General features: G+C 44.6%; 2 protein-coding genes across 5 annotated transcripts in view; both read left to right on the forward strand.

Annotated features, from left to right (window-relative positions):
* TSPAN3 (tetraspanin 3) overlaps positions 1-20,084 on the forward strand; it is a 939,276-nt gene that overhangs the window by 116,570 nt on the left and 802,622 nt on the right. The gene's annotated exons all lie outside the window — the stretch shown is intronic.
* The window catches only part of SCAPER (S-phase cyclin A associated protein in the ER), a 220,411-nt gene that overhangs the window by 8,053 nt on the left and 192,274 nt on the right, over positions 1-20,084 (forward strand). For all 4 annotated transcript variants that reach the window (XM_083698190.1, XM_083698191.1, XM_083698192.1 and 1 more), the window contains 3 exons: positions 8,083-8,200; positions 9,286-9,356; positions 15,193-15,387. In XM_083698190.1, the coding sequence (XP_083554316.1) occupies positions 8,083-8,200; positions 9,286-9,356; positions 15,193-15,387 (384 nt within the window). The remainder of the gene's footprint in view (positions 1-8,082; positions 8,201-9,285; positions 9,357-15,192; positions 15,388-20,084) is intronic.

A 20,084-nucleotide genomic window follows, 5' to 3' on the forward strand; every position in this document is an offset into this window, starting at 1 on the left:
GCTGCAGCCAAGCGCTGGAGGCAGGGGGACTCAGGAGCGGCTGCGGTTTCACCCACAACATACTGCCGAGTGAAGCCGCCATCCCACTCAGTCCTCATACCAGCAAAGAGGGAGAAACAAGCTGCATTGTCGAGGCGCCAATACAGCTTGTTCCTCCTCTGCTCCTTTAGACTGCTTGGCTTAGAAGTGGGCAGCTGCCCTTGCCGCAGTCAAGCAGTTTTTTAAAAACCTTGTCTTGTCAAATTTTCCCCGAGTTCTAACCTTCCAAGAAGATAAACAAATCCACTCTCTTCCTCCCCAGAAATTTCAAGCTGAAAGTTCTCACCTGAGAATTTCCAACTCAATTCTACTTGCTTCTTCAGTTGTCTTTCCTTACCTCCTCCTTTATTTCTCTGTTTGCCTAGATGGTAAGCCTAGGAGCAGTTTCTACATTGTCAAGTTTGTTACATATCATACAGTTTTGTTTTTAGGTGTCGCAACCCCCCCCCCCCCGATATTAATGGTTAATATTGCACAGCACTGTATTGTGTAAAGTCTAGAATGTCCCTTCTTATACCTTTTTTAAAAAGAGTGTGATTTATAAGGTATAATTTCAATATAGCAAACTGCAGTGTTCCAGCTTGGTTTGAGTAGCATGTGAATGCCTTTCCAGCTCCCACCTTGAGCTTGCATTAAGGATTTTGATTCTTTTGCAGAATCATTTCACCTGGTGCAGAATTAATGTTGGGTCCTGACAAACCATAGTTTTCAGTTAAGGAGATGGTCTTGATATGTGCAGTTTCATTCCTGTCCTTTCCATACTGGTATTTAACTGTGGTCTCATATGTGCCAAGGCAAACCATGGTTTCCTTGCAAACCAAAGATTGACACCAGTTGTTTGAAGTGGGTTTGTGAAACATGATTACAAGAGAATTGGCTTATGTTAACCATGGTTTTGTCAGGTTGCACTCGTAGCATGACACCATAGTTAGCACTGGAAACATAGTTATCTTAACAGAGGAGAGGGTTCACATATTTTTAATACTGGCTCCCTGTTTACAAATTGTGGTTTGTTGGGAGCCAGCAGTCGCACTACACTAACCCATTTGTGCCTATTTTGCTTTCACAACCAAATGCATTTATGTAATGTTCTTTCTCTGGGCAACAAAGATGTCTGGTGTTTAGAGTGCTGTCAAATTATTACAATGCTGTCCTTCTGGGGGAGAAATATTGGATGGAGATGGTTCAGTTCATATTAAGGAACTTGAGAAGCATATCTAAAATGTGCAGAATACTGAATAGTTACAGTTCCACCGTTTGCAAAAAATTGGGAAAGCAAAACATTGTGAAAGAAGCAGCTCAGAGATGCCTATTTGAGTTCTTCTGCATGACACTAGATGGCACACTGTGGCTTTGAAATCAAGACACTAGAAAATGATTGGAGCTGAAATAAAATATAAAAATTATCAACATAGCGCAGTATGTCCTCTTCGTATTCTGCATTTCACCCCATCCATTATTGCTTGGAAAAGTCTCTTGCTGAGGGGTTTTATATGTGCAACTGCTTCATTACACGTATCTGAATGTATTTGCTTGAGCTTAATTATTAACTTGTTAATTAATATTTTAGACTATAGCTATGATGGGATAATGAGCTGCTTGTGTGTAAAGCTTGATCCCTCCGGGTTTTGGCTAGCCAGCCAACCTCTGTCTCTAACGGAGCCCCCAAAGCATGGCTCCGTCAGTCGCTGGTAGAATCCGACAGTGGGCGTCTACGGAATCTATTCCAACATAAAAGTTCCTTGACGGAAATGCGTCGTTTGGATTCTCGGCGCGACAGTTTCCGGCGAGGAGTGGGGGTGCTTATGGGAGGATCTGAAACTCCTCCGCTGTTACTGCTGGAAGAGTCCCTGAGCCATGCCTCCATCTGTCTCTCCTTAAGACTTCCCGATTTCCCCCTACTGGTGCCTTCCTCCGCTGCTGACTCTCTCCTGCCTTCTGAGAGCCTCTCCACCTCCTGTCTTTCCGATGGCAGTTCCCTGACATCCACCTCCCCTCCAGGGCCCCCTTCACCCCCTCCCGCCCCCTTTTCTACTGGCGGTGAGGGTGGAAAACCCCGGAAAGAACCCTCTTCATCATCAGAGGATTCGAACACTTCTCTCCACTGCCCCCCTTCTCTTCTCTCTGTGTTCTCTTCCTCGTCAGATTCTGCTCCCTCTTCCTGCCCTGATTCTGGGAACCCTTCAAACTCCTCTTCCTCATCGGTTGTGCCAAAGTGTTCCCTCCTAAACCTTCCCACGGGCTGAGGTTTCCTTGGAAACCGTTGATGAAACGTTTCTATTAAAATCTCGTCATTGACCTCCTCTGCCGGTACCCATGTGTTTTCCGACTCTGCTTCCCCTTCCCATTCTACCAAATACTCCACCTGATTCCCTCTCCACCTGGAATCAATGATTCCTGCCACATGTGGGTTGCGTTCCCTTTCTTCTATTACTGGTGTTTGCGTGACCTCTCCCTCACGTTCCCCCCACTCTCGCCCCTCTCGGTATGGCGACAGTAGAGACCTGTGAAATACTGGATGCAGTTTCATGTGGTTGGGCAATCTGAGCTTGAATGCCACCGGATTGACCTGTTGTATGACCTCAAAGGGTCCCAGCCGTTTGGGTCTTAATTTCTTACACCCTCCCTTGAACTGCAGTCCTTGGGTGGATAGGCACACCCTGTCCCCCACCCTTATGGTTTCACCTTCCCTTCGGCTTCTGTCTGCTTGCCTTTTGTATTCTTCCTTGGCCCTCTCTAAGTTAAGTTGGAGTTGCCGGTGGATTGCTTCCATCTCTTCAACAAAGTGTTCTGCAGTTCCTTCTCCTGGAAATGCCCTGGGATGACACCCATAGTTTGCCAGGAAGGGACTTATCCCAGTGGACACATTCTCTGCGTTGTTGTAGGCAAATTCTGCCAGGGCCAACTTATCTACCCAATCATTTTCTCGGTCACTTACATAACACCTCAGGTATTGTTGTAAAATCCTGTTTGCCCTTTCCGCTTGCCCATTTGTTTCTGGGTGCCGGGCAGTTGAAAAATTGACCTCCACGTGCAGTAAGCTCATGAGCTTCCTCCAGAACCTGGAAGTAAACTGTTTCCCTCTGTCGCTGACCACCCTCAAGGGGGCGCCATGCAACCTGAAAATATGCTCTACAAACAACTTGGCGGTTTCCTCCGCTGTGACCGCATGTGAACAGGCTATAAAATGACACATCTTAGTTAATAGATCTACCACCACCATGACAGCTGTCTTGCCTTTGGATTTTGGCAGGTCCATCATAAAATCTATGGATACTGCCTCCCATGGCCTTTCTGGTGTGGGTAAGGGTTCTAATAGCCCTGCTGGTGCCAGCCTCTCCCCTTTCGCTCGCTGGCACCTGTCGCACCCCCTGACATATTCCCGTACGTCCTCCCTCACCTTGGGCCACCAAAACTCCCTGGTAACCAACCACATGGTTTTGTGCTGTCCGAAGTGCCCCGCTGTGGGGCTGTCGTGCAACTGTTTGAGTACCCTGCCCCGCAGTTCCCCATCGGGTATGTACAGTGCCCCTTTGTAATACAACGTCCCGTTCTTTTCTTCAAACCCCCCTGTGTTCTCCTCTGTCCTCCTGAGTTCTCTGAGTTTCTCTTGGGCGTATTCATCGTTCTCAGTTCCCTCTGCCCCACCAATGCCGCCCCACACACCCAGTGGTCCTCAGGGATTATATGCCTTTCCTCAGGCACTCCCTCCCCCTCTAAGTACTCAGGTTTCCTGGAAAGAGCGTCCGCCCTTACGTTCTCCGAGCCTGGCATGTAACGAATTTCAAAATGGAATTTGGAGAACTCCTGGGCCCATCTCACTTGTCTCTGGTTCAGCACTCGGGCTGTTCTCCAGTATTCCAGATTTTTGTGGTCAGTTCTGACTTGAACCTTGTGCTGCGCCCCAATCAGCAAGTGCCGCCATCTCCGGAATGCTTCATGAATGGCGAGCAGTTCTCGGTCGTATACTGTTCAACTTAATATTGTTCAACTTCCGCGAGAAGAAGGCACACGGTCTCCATTCTGACGTATCTTTTCCCGGCTGGAGAAGCACGGCCCCCACCGCTCGGTCTGACGCGTCAGTCTCCACTCTCATTGGTTGCTGTAGATCCACGTGCAAAAGTTGCTCTTCCGACGCAAACGCCTTCTTTAATCGTTCGAACGCCCGCTGCGCCTCTTCCGTCCAAACAAATTTCTTCTTGCTGCTAAGACAATCCGTGATGGGCGCCGTTAAGTGGGCAAAGTTTTTGATGAACTTCCTATAGAAGTTTCCGAAGCCCAGGAATCTTTGCACGTCCTTCTTGGTCTTTGGTGTCTTCCATTCCAGTACCGCTTGAACCTTACTGGGATCCATGGCTAATCCCTTGTCAGACAACCGGTACCCCAGGAATTCCACCTCCGTGGTATGAAACTGACACTTCTCCAGTTTCACCCACAGCTGGTTTGCTCGCAGTCTGCTCAGTACCTCTCTTACATCTCGCACATGCTGCTCCTCATTCTCTGAGTACACCAGGACGTCATCTAAGAATGCTACGCAGTTCTTGTAGAGCAATGGCCCCAGGACGTGATTCATGAATGATTGAAAACAGGCCGAGCCCCCTTGTAATCCGAAAGGCATAACTAAGTACTCAAAAGCCCCCAAGGGGGTGAACATAGTGGTCTTCCACTCATCCCCCTTTCTCACACGTATCAAATTATATGCCCCCCTAAGGTCCAGCTTGGTAAAAAATTTCCCTTTTCTCACCCGTGTCAGAATGTCATCAATTCTGGGCATGGGGAAAGTCACTGGTTCTGACACTGCATTTAGGGCCCTGAAATCCACTACAAGCCTGGGTTTATCCGTGTTTTTTTTGTCCACAAAGAACACTGGGCTGCCCCCCACCGCTCGTGACTCTCTGATGAAACCTCGCTTGAGGTTCTTGTCAATGAACTCCCTTAACTCCTGCATCTCACTGTCTGACATTGCATACAGCTTGCCCACTGGCAATTGTGCTCCTGGGAGTAAGGTAATTTGACAGTCAAAAGGTCTGTGCGGGGGCAGTTTATCTGCTTCCTTTTCGCTGAAGACGTCAATCAAGTCAGCATATTGTCGTGGCACCTTCCCTTTGTCCGTTACTTCCATCCCTGCTAGAGTGGCCTTGGCCCCTTCCTGAGCCTTTCCCTCCTTGCAGTGTTCTAGGCAATGTGCTGATCCAAAGGAAACCACCCTCTGATGCCAGCCTACTAGCGGATCATGTAGTGCCAGCCAGCTCATCCCCAAAATAATAGGAGCTCCCCCCAAGGTGGCTACGTTAAACGCTATCAGTTCTGTGTGTCTTGCCACCCTCATTATCATTGGTACAGTCTGTTGGCTCACTTCTCCTCCCAACAGTTCCCTCCCATCAATCGTGGTCACCTGCAGAGGGTTACTTAACGGGATAGTCTGTATATGGTGTTCAGCTGCAAACTCCTTACTCATGAAATTACAGGAGCTGCCTGAATCCAATAGCGCTTTTATCTTTAGTGGGTGTCCGTTTGGCAGCTCCAGCAACACCTCTATCACAAGCGCTGGTCTTGGGGGTTCCGGCGTGGGCACTTTCACTACTCCTTGGCCTGGCTGCTGTGCCCTGATGGTGGCAGCCAGGCGTTGGCTTTTACTTGCTCCTTTATTCCTTCTTCCTCCTTCCCCCCAACAGTTCCCACCATCCCTTGCCATTCCTTTCTTTGCGGACAGACTCTGGCAAAGTGACCTGGCTGTTGGCAGAGATAACATTTCTTGGCACTCTTTCCCTCCTTCTTCCGCCCTTCACTGGTGTTTGAAACTGCGCACGCGCGCGCTGTTCCAAGTTCCATCGGCTCTGCTGGCGGGAAAGGCTGCTCCGGAATCTCTGGAATGCGGAAATCCTTCCAACGTTCCCCCTTTCCTTCCCGCTTTTCCAAAGCTCTTGCCTCCTGGCGCGCTCCTATGGACAGCGCAGATTTAGTCAGCTGGTCCATAGACTCCGCCCTAGGCGCCCGGGAAAGTTCATCTTTCACTGCCGGAGAGAGCCCTTCTTCAAACAGCATTTGAATGGGTTCACTCGCTAGGTCCCAACCCAGTCTATGTATCAACATGGTGAACTCAGTCCAGTACTCACGTACAGATCAGCTCCCCTGTTTACACGCCATTAACTGCCTGCGCACCACTCCCTGCTCAATCTCGCTAGAAAACATCAGGTCCATGGCGCGAAAAAACTTCCTCGTGTCCTTTAGGATTTCATTGTTGGCTGCCATCAGGGGTCTAACCCAGTCCTTCGCCCCTCCCTCTAGATGGCCAATAACGTACGCCACTCTAGAATCCTCATCGGGGAAGTCATCAAACTGTAGATTGAGAGCATATTGTATCTCGGTTCTAAAGGCATCATAGTTCCTGGGATCTCCCCCAAATTTCTGCACCAATCCAGGCACCTTTCTTGCGAGTGGGGTGGTTTTCCCCTTATCCGCATCTTGAGCCCTCCTCTCCTCGAGCCTCGCCGTTTGCAGCGCGAGCTGGACCTCCAACGCCCTGTACCTTTCTTCCAGGCTTGGACCCGCTCCAGCTCCAGCTCCTGCTCCTCCGGTTCCGGCTGGGTTGCTCATGATGCCTCTGCTTGCACAAGCTGCTTTCAGAGACTGTCGGATTGCTATGATGGGATAATGAGCTGCTTGTGCGTAAAGCTTGATCCCTCCGGGTTTTGGCTAGCCAGCCAACCTCTGTCTCTAACGGAGCCCCCAAAGCATGGCTCCGTCAGTCGCTGGTAGAATCCGACAGTGGGCGTCTACGGAATCTATTCCAACATAAAAGTTCCTTGACGGAAATGCGTCGTCTGGATTCTCGGCACGACAGTTTCCGGCGAGGAGTGGGGGTGCTTATGGGAGGATCTGAAACTCCTCCGCTGTTACTGCTGGAAGAGTCCCTGAGCCATGCCTCCATCTGTCTCTCCTTAAGACTTCCCGATTTCCCCCTACTGGTGCCTTCCTCCGCTGCTGACTCTCTCCTGCCTTCTGAGAGCCTCTCCACCTCCTGCCTTTCCGATGGCAGTTCCCTGACAATAGCTCTCATAGCTTCTCTGACCATTGGCTATGCTGGCTGGAACTGATTAGAATTGGAGTCTAGTAACATCTGTAGGGGACGCGGGTGGCGCTGTGGGTTAAAGCCTCAGCGCCTAGGGCTTGCCGATCGAAAGGTCGGTGGTTCGAATCCCCGCTGCGGGGTGCGCTCCCGTTGCTCGGTCCCAGCGCCTGCCAACCTAGCAGTTCGAAAGCACCCCCGGGTGCAAGTAGATAAATAGGGACCGCTTACCAGCGGGAAGGTAAATGGCGTTTCCGTGTGCGGCTCTGGCTCGCCAGAGCAGCGATGTCACGCTGGCCACGTGACCCGGAAGTGTCTCCGGACAGCGCTGGCCCCTGGCCTCTTGAGTGAGATGGGCGCACAACCCCAGAGTCTGGCAAGACTGGCCCGTACGGGCAGGGGTACCTTTACCTTTACCTTAACATCTGTAGGGCCACAGGTTAGCCACCCATTGTAGATCTTTGTGGCTGGTGTATAAAATAACAGTTATATAAAACTTTTGTGTGTGGTTTTTTTTATTGATCAGAAAAAATATATTAGTGACCGAAGACTTAAGAGATGGTTCAGAAGTAACAGTAAACTATGATTTGCCAATGGCTGATAAATCAGGATATAAAATAATGCTTTAAAGCTAATTTGCAAACCCCAATTTGGGCACATTGTGGTTTTTGATAAAGTGTCTTAACTGACAAACCATGCCTTGGGACATTGCTCAGTCCATGGAGGCTGCAGTTTAGGATAGCATCTAGGTACTCTTAGGGAAGGCATATACAATATTTTTTCTTATACAGCTGGAACATGAATCACCACTTGGGTAAAGGAAGGTTAACTCAAACCATGGTTTAGCATTGAATTGGAACCAACCCAATCCAATGACTGCAATCCTATGTCCTTTAGAGTAATCCTCACTGAATAAGGTGTAGTATGGATAGGATTATTGTTCTGTTATTGAAACAATTTCCCTTTCTTTTCAGGCTTCCTTCCAGCGTTCAAATAGTCATGACAAGGTTAGAAAAATTGTGGCTGAAGAGGGTCGCACAGCAAGGAACCTGATTGCATGGAGTGTGCCCTTGGAAAGCAAAGAGGATGATGGTATGCATTAACCATGGATCATATTTATGTTCAGCAAGTAATTATGCCAGTGAAACACATTGGCATTCTGTTCAGGACAGGCAAAGGAAAGTTCAAATGTGGTGAACTTTAACTTAATGGAATTCGCCATCACGGGATTTAGTTGTGGTCACTGTTTTAGATGGTTTAAAGGGGGTCAATAGCTGTATACTGTTTCCATGTTCAGAGGTCGTAAGCCTCTGGACACCAGTTGCTGGGCATGGCAGGCAACAGCAGGAGAAGACGGTTGGCACATTCACGTCTTGCTTCTGATGTATCTGGAGAGTGGCCTCTGTCACACCGGATGATGATGGACTAGACCAGTGGTTCCCAATTAGCTAAATACTGCAGCCCCCGTGTTTCACAAAAGCCAAGCCATGGACCCCCTACGTTTGGAAATGTTTATATCTCTATGGTAGTTTTGGTTGTGTGAATGGTGCCACGGACTGCCTGGGTGGGTTATGCGGATCCTCTTGGGTCTGCGGACCACCAATTGGAAACCACTGAACTAGATGGACCTTTGGTCTGCTCCAGCAGGGCTTGTACTGTATTCTTATTATGCCTTTCAGTCCTCCCCATAAGGCATGCAGCTAGAACTATAAAAGCAAGAAAAGGTTGAGCACCAGCAAAACTGTATACCCCCAAATTAGTGCTCTAATTATGGAGTGGAATGTTCTCCTTGACATCTGACATGTCTTACATAGTTGCCATTTTTACAGAGTATGATTTTACTAAAATTGGAGAGAGCCTGGGGTTGTGAGCTATGCATACCATTTAGCTCCCCCCCCCCACCTCTTCTCCTTTAATTTTTGCCAAAATCCGATAAAACTGCAACCCATCTGCTAGGCATGAAGGAACTCAAGAGTTGTTAGATTTATGAAAAGGTCATATAAATGCCAGTGAAGTTGGAGGTTGATTTCCAGCACCCTGACTAACCACTGTCCATTCTGGTTGGAGCTGATGGAGTTTAAAAAGTCGAGCAACATCTGGAGGACCACAGGTTTACCATATCCAATGTCAGCATTATGGAATTATTGCTTGTTTCAAATGCTGTTTTCTTTTCACAGGAAAACCAAAATGGCAAGTAGGAGGGAAATCCAAAAGAATAACTCAGGGAACTCATAAAACTACTAAACAGGTACATGCAAGTTTTCTTATTGGGTTGCTCTTCATACCACACTAGAAAAATAATGTGCTCTGAAACAAAACTGATATGCTTCATTTGGAATGTTTTGTTCAACTGTACTGGAGATAAAATATATCTTAAGCCATTCCAGTTAATCTGAGGTATGAAGAAGCTTTATGGATGGGCATGCAGTCTCTTCACATGAGCCGTAAGACAAACCAGGGCGGGGTTTAAATAATTTTTGTTGTTATTATTATTCCATTTTACCAGAAAGCTGCAGGTAACAGGTATGGAACAAGAACGTATATTAAGCAATGTGGCATAGTGGTTAGAGTGTCGGACTAGGACCTGGAAGACCAGGGTTCAAATTCCCGCTTGGCCTTACTAGGTGACCCTAGGCTAGTCACTGCCTCTCAGTCTAACCCACCTCACAGAGATTAAAGGAGGAGGGAGAGAACCATATATGCCACCTTGAGGTAAATGAAGTAAATAAATAAATTCATGTGACCTGATGGATTGAAGAATATTTAATCACGTGACCTCCCTTCACTGTCTGAAGCAATATGCAGGATTGTTGTCTCATCTGTCATTTGTGAGAAATAGTCCTGAGTGCCTAGTGTTCTCTTGATTCTACCATGCTTTGTGAAATTATGGATGTTCTCCTTGGGTGGGGAAAAGAGGCATGTGTCAACGATCATCTTGAAACCCAACCCCTTAATTTTCTAAAAATAGTTTTTAGCACCTGCCCTTCTAAGTGTTCTCTGTGTTCCTTACCTCCCTTTTATTCTTCCCTTAATCCTATGTGGTGGGTTCTTGCCAGCTGAGCAACTGTTCAAGGCTTACAGAAACAAGTGTGTGCTGCACATGTTAACAGGCTCCTGGGATGCCAACCAGGAAGCAGGCTCAGGCTCAATGCTGCCTCCAGTAACAGCTCTTCTCTCATCATCGTCTAAGATCACTGGGGTTTGGAGGCGATACCTCCTTGTTGACTTGTGTGTCTCCTTGAGGCTAGTTTTTCAGCAGTTCCTAAGTGATAGACTTGGGCGATGAGAAGCTTTGCATCACAGAAGGTGGAAACAGCAACCCAGATAAGTCATGACTCATACTGTGGGATTTAAAATAAACTTTTCCTTAACCTCCCAGCCCCCAATTCTTCATTTAATCTTAGTCTGCAGTCCCACTTACTAGCAGGTAGAAGCCTGCTTGATATGAACACATGAAAGAAACCGAAGATATTGTCTGCAAGTTTGCAAGTCATTGATAACGTCCTGGAGCTCTGTGTGAGTTGGGACATGTCTCCTGTCTGTGCGTCTCAGTTGCCACATATGTTGGTCAGATCCCTTGTATGTATCATCTATGGTGAGTGTAATGTAGCTAACCAAGTGGGGCAGTTATGCGTGGTCATGACCCCATTTTTCATTTTAAAGAAAAAGGTGGTATTGATGGTTAAAATGATAAAAACAAAGGGTAGTATTTGTCTAACTCCTACTCAGAGCAGACACTTTGAAATTAATGAACCTAAATTGTTTGTCTCCAACTTTTATTTTAGGGCAGGCACTTTATCTGATAACTACTAAATGAAGTTTTAATTTTCTTTGCCATATTGTAAAAATATCAAGAACATACACATTGCATTTATTTTTCTGTAGCCTGGGCTTTAAGGGTTTATTTTTCAGGTCTGGTTTCCCACAGATTTCTTTTAAAAAAGAAAAAGAAAGAAAGAAAGAAAGAGAAACTCCCTAAGTATAGCCACATCTCATTTCAATTCTTTTTTTTTGTACCAGATATGCTAAAATATTGCTGAAGAGCTAACAAAAAATAGATTTTAGATGCTCAGCCAATAGAAAATTCTTCTGGTCCGAGCAAGTGGAGGGTGAAGCTAACAGCCAGACGTGATGAATGTCTGTCTCACTCTCGGGGGGAGACAGAAAATTACACTGATATTTCAAACCGCCTGGAGATTGAAAAGGGCAACACTAACACAAACACCCAACTGTTCCACTTCAATAATGAGGCTTTATGAAACACAAAATGGAGAAGCATAGATGTAAAATGATAGTCAGATATCACTAATGGAAACTTAATACTTTCTCTCCTGGGGCTGTTCGGTCACTTTGACACCAGAGCTGACTGGCAAAGGCAAGATTAATTTCCATAGGTTTTATATTGAAAGCAACAACTCTTATACAGTTCATTTAAAGGTATTTCACAGAGCAGTCCTAATGCATTCATGCCCAAAAGCAAGTCCCACTGTGCTCAATAAGATTACTCCCTTAGTAAGTGTGTTTAGGGTTGCAGCCCAGACACTATACATCAGTGGTTTTCAACCTTTTTGAGTCCACCGCTCCCTTGACCATCCGCTTTATTCCTGTGATTCCCCTGTGGGTTCCAGCTCATTCTGGGGTTTTGTTACAGGATGTGCGTAAGTGGGGATTCCCCCGCTCTGCCCCAACCCATTCTGCCCCTGCCAGCTCCCCTGAATGTTCCTCGGAGAAGAAGAGGAGTTTGGATTTGATATCCTGCTTTATCACTACCCGAAGGAGTCTCGAGCGGCTCACAATCTCCCTTCCTCCCCCACAACAAACAGTGGGGCTGAGAGACTTCAGAGAAGTGTAACTAGTGCAAGGTCACCCAGCAGCTGCATGTGGAGTAGTGGAGACGCAAACCTGGTTCCCCAGATTATGAGACTACTGCTCTTAGCCACTACACCACACTGGCTCTTGGAGAGAAAGAGAGATGATACAGGAAGATATGGGCTGAAAGTGAATGAAAGGACAGCCCCCCAGGGCTTCTCTGAACATTCCTCAAGTCTCCCCAGGGTGCCCCGGTGTGCTGGTTGATCATCAATGCTGTACACCTACTCTGCAGGACAGGGATGAGAAACCTGTGGTTCCTCAGTTCCCATGGGCCACAGCTTGCACAGCCAATGGCCAGGGATGGTGAAAGTTCTTGTCTAGCAACACCTGGAGGAAGAGAGCTTCTCCATCCCTATTTTAGGAGCAGCTTTGGTGGCCAGCAAACATGGAAGAAGGAATGTTAGCCAAAGAATGGAAGAGAGTGTCTCCTGTGTTGCCCTGGATTCCTAGGCTGTGCTTGTAGACACTACAGCAAAATGCTTGGCAGTTCTGCCTTGTATGTGCACAGAGGGAGTGGATGGGAAGCTGCTTGCGCATGTATAGGAGAGGGCACATAATACGACAAGAGAACTGAGCATGCCTCGTAGGTATATATTGAATTCTCTAGCTAGAGACATTAAAGAGTATTACTGTAATTCTATTGAATAATATGTGTGCAAGTGCTTTGTAGAGTCTACCTGTGAATGTTAATTTAACATTTGCCATTATCACAGTGTCTATGAGAAGCAACTAAAAAGCTCCTTCACTGTGCTTGAAATGCTCCCTCTTTCTGTCCCATGAATGTGGCTCAGAGGATAACTTTCTGCTTTCATCAAACTGTACTTTGCTGCTTTGCTCAAATCAGCAAACTATGATCTGAGTGAGCCCTCCAAACTAGGATTGTAAACCTGGTTAGCATGCATATTTGTGGTATGATAAGGTCAAAGCACATAAAGCGTTTAAAAACCATATTGTCAGGAAAGCATTGTTTAATGTTTGGATAAGATATAAGGACTACTGGAAAACAAAACCCCAAGGTGGTTGTCACCGATGGAAGCGAAGGCTCAGAAAAAGCTCAATATGGAGGCCAAATGGCCGAAATATTGGGAAATTCTGGAACAAGAGGGAGATAAATTAAAACTGCAGAGCTTTGAAAAACTAAAAAACAAAGTGCGAGATTGGCTTCATTATTATCAAATAATGGAGGCATACAATTTGGACAAGAAAATTGGCTTCCAGGTGGAAAAATCAAAATTGGAAACAGAACTGTTAGACCCCAAAACTAAGACTTTGTCAAGAATGTATAACTTGCTGCTGAAATGGAATACTCAGGATGAAACGGTTAAATCTGCTATGATAAAATGGGCTGAAGATGTTGGACACAACATTATGTTGGCTGACTGGGAACAGTTATGGACCACAGGTATGAAGTTCACGGCATGTAATGCCTTAAGAGAGAATATTATGAAAATTATATACAGGTGGTACATGACACCAGTCAAGCTTGCAAAAATATATTGTTTGCCTGATAATAAATGTTGGAAATGTAAAGAGACTGAAGGTACATTATTTCACCTTTGGTGGACGTGCCCAAGGATTAAGGCTTTCTGGGAGATGATCTATAATGAAATGAAAAAGGTATTTAAATATAACTTCCTGAAGAAACCAGAGGCCTTTCTCCTGGGCATGGTCGGCCAATTGGTGTCAAAGAAGGATAGAACTCTTTTTATGTATGCAACAACAGCAGCAAGAATACTTATAGTGAAGTATTGGAAGACACAAGATCTACAAGAAAGAAGATTCCACCTAAACATTAGGAAGAACTTCCTGACAGTAAGAGCTGTTGGACAGTGGAATTTGCTGCCAAGGAGTGTGGTGGAGTCTCCTTCTTTGGAGGTCTTTAAGCAGAGGCTTGACAACCATATGTCAGGAGTGCTCTGATGGTGTTTCCTGCTTGGCAGGGGGTTGGACTCGATGGCCCTTGTGGTCTCTTCCAACTCTATGATTCTACCCTACTTCATGGCAGATGAAGGTGATGGATTACATGGAACTGGCAGAAATGACTGGCAGAATCCGAGACCAGGGAGAAGAGTCGGTAGAAGAAGATTGGAAGAAATTTAAAGACTATCTACAGAAACACTGTAAAATTAAGGAATGCTAGAAGGATGCTGGAATGAAGTTATGTGGTTTTAGCAGTAATGCTATAAAGGGTTAAGTAATAATGGATTGTTAACAGGTCAGAATGTAAAGCTACAATATATTAAGATAAATTAGTAAGATAAAAACAAGGATGGAAAGGATTTACTGAAATAACCAATTGAACTAGAATACAAAAATGGAAGGTGTGAGGAGGTCAAGGAAACAAGTAAATGAAAGATAAGACATGGAAAGATGGATTTGTTTTAAATTGTTTTTATTCTTTTCTGTATTTTGTATTTTCTGTTTCTCTCTTTTCTTTCTTTTTGTAATTTTTTGAAACGTCAATAAACATTATTTAAAAAAACAAACAAACTAGGATTGTAAACCACAATTTACTCCTAGTGTTGTTGTTGTTTAATTGTTTTTATTGAAAATTTTCTTGGGTTATAAAAGTACAAACATCACCTCTGCTTTCAGATCACAGAGTTCTTTTTACCGATCATTTATATTTGATATGAGACTTTGATGCTTTATACAGTATAAGGGGGGGGAAGGGAGGTAGGGGGAGAGAAGGGGGTAATTTGCTCCTAGTTGATCAAGCCAAAGTGTTATGCGATCAAGGGAGTGCATAAGCAGAGGACTTCCTCCCCATCCTTCAAACCCTTGAGCCCCCCCATGTTGTTGGATTCCAGGCCCTCCCACCACAGACTTATGGCCAGTGGTCGGGGTGATGGGAGCTGGAATCCAGCAGGAAGCTTATCTGTGGAGTCTTGGAAACATTGTATTCAGTGCTTTTTTTCTGGGGGGGTTGCAGGGGGACGCATACCCCTAAACATTTTGTGAATCTTTGTACTTTTGTCTATTTACTATATTTATTGTTCCCATACTGAACTATAAAATGGTGATTTTCTTGAGTCAAAATGAGAGTACCCCTAAACATTTTTAAAAGAAAAAAAGCACTGATTATATTTGAATACTTTCAGTGCTTTGTTTTAAAAGTGTTTGGGCTGAAGCAAAATGCATGTCCTGTGAATCGCCAACTGCTGGCCACACTTGCTGGATTTTGCATTTCAAGTTGTGCCCCTTCTTTGCAGAGTACCACATCAGATTGCAAAATAACATCAGCAGCTGGAGAAAAAAACTTTGATAAAAGCCCAACTAAAACAAGACAGCCTCGGAAAGTGGATCTGCGAGCACGATACTGGGCCTTCCTTTTTGACAACTTAAGACGTGCAGTTGATGAAATCTATGTCACCTGTGAATCAGATCAGAGTGTAGTAGAATGCAAGGTAAGCTCTTCTGGTAGTGCAGGACATGCATGGATGATGCTTGGTTGTTACTTATAATCCTCAAAGTACTGCAGGACTCTTGAATCTTGTTGCTCTGTTCTTTATGAGTAGGCAGATGTACCGTGGTCTAAGCTTTCATAGACTGGAGCCCATTTCGTCATCTGCCACTCCAGACTTTGGGTTCTGAACGCTTATGTGCTAGAGAACATTCATTTCCATTGGGGAAGACCTGTGGCTGCAGACCTTCTTCTCAGTACACAGAGAGGGAGCCTAATCAGCTGCAATGTATTTCCATATGGTTCTGTTGGTGGGTGCTTTCATGGTCTCCTGCTGTCTTTTGCAGCAGGTTTTCAATGGAGTGGATGATAGTGGTTGAAAGGGAGGTGTTGGGGCAATTGGGTGGATGGTGTGTTTGTGTGTAAGGTGGACTTGTTAGTGGGGGCAGGGTCAGAGTGACGTATCGTAAATTGGTCTGCTTGGGCAAGAAGGGAGGATGAGACAGAAGGGATCCTTGACTCTGAAAAACCTCAGAAAAAATGTTCGTGTTTTTGCTTTTCAGAAAAGTTTATTGTTCTATTTGTTATTACAGGTTTTTGGTTTGATTGTTTATCTATAGTATATGTTATTTTTGTAAATTGCTCTAAAACTGAAATGAAATAACAAATCTGCAGGATCCACACGAACCTTTAACCACCCTTCCTGAGAGCTTAGGATAGTTTCCTTATTCTTTAAGTTGCCTTTGGATTCCAGTTTGCTCTTTGTATTGACTGTAACAGGCTAACTTAACTAACCCTTTGAGCAATTGTCATTTTTAAAATTGGCTGTTTAAAACTCTATAATCTTGTTTGTTTGCAGAAGATTAATCAGTTAATTTTATATATACCCTATATGGTCAAAACTGCTTTAAAAACAAGAATATTATGGCAGTGGAAACCACTGAAATCCAATAAAACCAGAAGCTCTCAGAACAGAGGAAGCTCTAAAATAAAAAAAATATTAAAGGGCTCAAATTAAAGAATAACTCTGAAATAAATTATTCATTAAACAACATTTAATATTTACCGTATATGATTCCCCCATTGCAGTGAGATTAACACACAGTAGTTGATTTACCTGCAAGTCCCCCAATATTTCAGTAATCAATCCTGTAGGTGGCACTATTGAGATTCAGCCAGAATTCACATTCTTTCGTTTCCTGTTTAATATCTTAATTACACATTGTTCCCTTTCTCCAGAGATAGCTATCGCTCCTCTCATTCACTTGCTGGTGGTAATTATGGAAGATTGATGGCTCAGTATAAACAGTGTCTGGGTGGGTCGTAGTCATAAGTTGGCTTCCCCCATATAATTTTAGATGGAAAACAGACACATCACCCAGTGTATTTTTCGCCAGCTCAACTGAAAGGAAGCTGGCTTCCTTTATAACATCAAATTTACTCCTTGGAGTTTTATAATAAGTAAAACAATTTGAATATATACATACATACACACACACCCCAAGAAATACATGGCGAGCAAAAGAGAGAAGTTTAACATTATGAAACTGTTGAAGGTATCCAAATTACTTTCCTATGAACTTTGAGTGAAAATATTCACCACATTCTGGAAACCATTATTATTGCTAGTCCATGACATGTAAAGAGAACTTTCATCTGGTCATGAATATTTAGTTTTCTGTTGAAATGAAAGATCACCAAATTGACTCTAGGGTTAGTGTACAAATAGAGCTGGAAGAAAGCAAATTCTGAAACCAAACAGTGGCTTGAGGTTTTCAAGCTGTCTGTTGGTTTAACACAATTTAACTCCCCCCACCACACACAAAAAACAAAAGACTGAACTAAACTGAACTGTCCTCCTGCTCAGGAAATTTCCCCAAAGACCCTCCCCCCACCTTAAAGAGACCTGATACTCCCTGCAGTGTAATCAGATTATGATTTTCTAAACTTTTGTGGCTGAAAGAACAGTAGTTTATTTGTATGACATCTCCATAGATCCAAAACTGCATTCAGAATTCTGGTCATACCATTCATGCTAAGTTGGGAAGGAAATATTATAGATCCAAAACTGCATTAAAACTAAAACAGAAAAATCCCCCAAACATTCATTTTACAGAAGAGTTAAGGTTGTTAAGTGATACCAGTGTAATTATCCAATGAATAATTTGTATACAAACCCTAAACATTAGAAAACTGCATAGAATTCCTGCCTTTCAAAAAAAAAAAAAAGGTCTATTTTATTGTGCCACTGGAGCTTTAGTTCAGTCTTATGCATTGGTGACAATCCATGGCCACTTCAGTTATGGCATTTATGTTTTAGAAAGAACAAATGGGACCTGTATAAATGAAACCTACAAATGGGGGGGGGGAGAGGTGTTTGTGTATGTCTGAGGATGCTAACTTCCCTCCTATTTCTTAGCTGACCTTGTTTAATGTATATATGTATTTATTCTTTTCCTTAAAATATTGTAAGTCACTTTGGGTTGCTGTGGCAAAAAAAAGTGTGAAAATAATAATTTTGCCTCTAGTTCTGTTGGCACAGGGCCACTGACTTCAATATTAGCAGGAGTGATTATCTCTATTTGCTTTATTGTGTAGGGTGTGTACATGTGTGGGGTGTGTACCCTGCAAAATGCTTATAGCTATGTGTTAGTTGGGGTGGGGATGGGTGGCGCTGTGGTGGCGTTCTTGGGCTTGCCAATCAGAAGATCACAGTTTGAATCCGCATGACTCAGTGAGCTCCCTTTGCTCTGTCCCAGCTTCTGGCAACTTAGCAGTTTGAAAGCGTACCAGTGCAAGTAGATGAATAGGTAGTGCTGTGGCGGGAAGGTAAATGACGTTTCCGTGTGCTCTGGTTTCTGTCACAGTGTCCCATTGTGCCAAAAGCGATTTAGTCCTGCTGGCCACATGACCCAGAAAAGCTGTCTGTGGACAAATGCTGGCTTCCTCAGCCTGAAGCGAGTTGAGAGCCGCACCCCATAGTCACCTTTGAGTGAACCATCCAGGGGTCCTTTACCTTTTAGTTGGGGTGTGGAATATTCCACTGCAAAAGAAAGTGAAAATAATGATGGTTACGGTGAAACCGCACTGTGATGTTGGCTTCTTCTGGATGGAAGTAATTCTGCTTCCCCTCTCTTTAGCACCAACCTTCTCCAATTTATACCATGCAGTGATCTCAGTTTTTGATGTGACTTTGACTGAGGCTACAGTGGCAGGCTTGAGCTTCCGTACGTGCAAGTTCCACCTTTTTCTGATATCTGCAAGTAAGTAGGACTGGGTGATGTTTGGTTTCCAACATCGCAGTGTATCACCAGCTAAACATTGTGATATACTGGTATATCACGATGTCGGAAATAAGGATGGAGCTATGTACGGTGGGCCTGGAGACTGGGTGTGCGGGTGGCTGAAGAAGCAGCCACAGAGAGGCAGGCAAGCGAGGGGCAACTGAGGGAAACTCTTGCGTTTGGAGGGCGAACTAGGACTCAATTTCTTGACTTTAAGAAAGCCGACTTCATAAAACTTAGGGAAGTGCTGGGTGAGAACCCATGGACAGTAATACTAACAGGAAAGGGAGTTCATGATGGCTGGGAGTTTGTTAAGAGGGAGATAGTAAAAGCACAACTTCAGGCAATACCAATGAGACGGAAACATGGAAGGTGCCTAAAGAAGCCAGGGTGGCTATCTAAAGAACTTTTAACTGAGTTAAGATTAAAAAAGGATGTGTACAAAAAATGAAAAAGGGGGGGGGAACCACCAAAGAGGAATTCAAACAAATAGCCAGCACCTGTAGACACAAAGTCAGAAAAGCTAAAGCACAGAATGAACTCAGGCTTGCTAGAGAGGTTAAAAGCAACAAAAAAGGCTTTTATGGGTATGTTCATAGAAAAAGGAAGAACAAAGAAACAGTGGGGTCACTCAGAGGAGAAGATGGTGAAATGCAAACAGGGGACACAGAAAGGGCTGAACTCCTCAATGCCTTCTTTGCCTCAGTCTTCTCCGATAAAGAAAACAATGCCCGACCTGAAGAATTTGGAGCAAATGATTCAGCAGAGGAAACACAGCCCAGAATAACTAAGGAGATAGTACAAGAATACTTGGCTAGTCTAGATGTATTCAAGTCTTCAGGGCCAGATGAACTGCATCCAAGAGTATTAAAAGAACTGGCAGATGTGATCTCAGAACCACTAGCAGTCATCTTTGAGAATTCCTGGAGAACAGGGGAAGTCCCGGCAGACTGGAGGAGGGCAAATGTTGTCCCTATTTTCAAAATGGGGAAAAGAGAGGACCCAAATAATTACCGCCCAGTCAGTCTGACATCAATACCAGGGAAGATTCTGGAGCAGATCATTAAGCAAAAAGTCTGTGAGCACCTAGAAAGGAATGCTGGGATCACCAATAGTCAGCATGGATTGCTGAAAAATAAGTCATGTCAGACTAACCTGATCTCGTTTTTTGACAGAATTACAAGCCTGGTAGATGAAGGGAACGCAGTGGATGTAGCCTACCTTGATTTCAGCAAGGCATTTGACAAGGTGCCCCATGATATTCTTGTAAAGAAGCTGGTAAAATGTGGTCTTGACTATGCTACCACTCAGTGCATTTGTAACTGGCTGACTGACCGAACCCAAAGGGTGCTCATCAATGGTTCCTCTTCATCCTGGAGAAGAGTGACTAGTGGGGTGCCACAGGGTTCTGTCTTGG

This window comes from Podarcis gaigeae (assembly GCF_964106915.1).
Source record: "Podarcis gaigeae genome assembly, chromosome: 9".
Taxonomy (NCBI): domain Eukaryota; kingdom Metazoa; phylum Chordata; class Lepidosauria; order Squamata; family Lacertidae; genus Podarcis; species Podarcis gaigeae.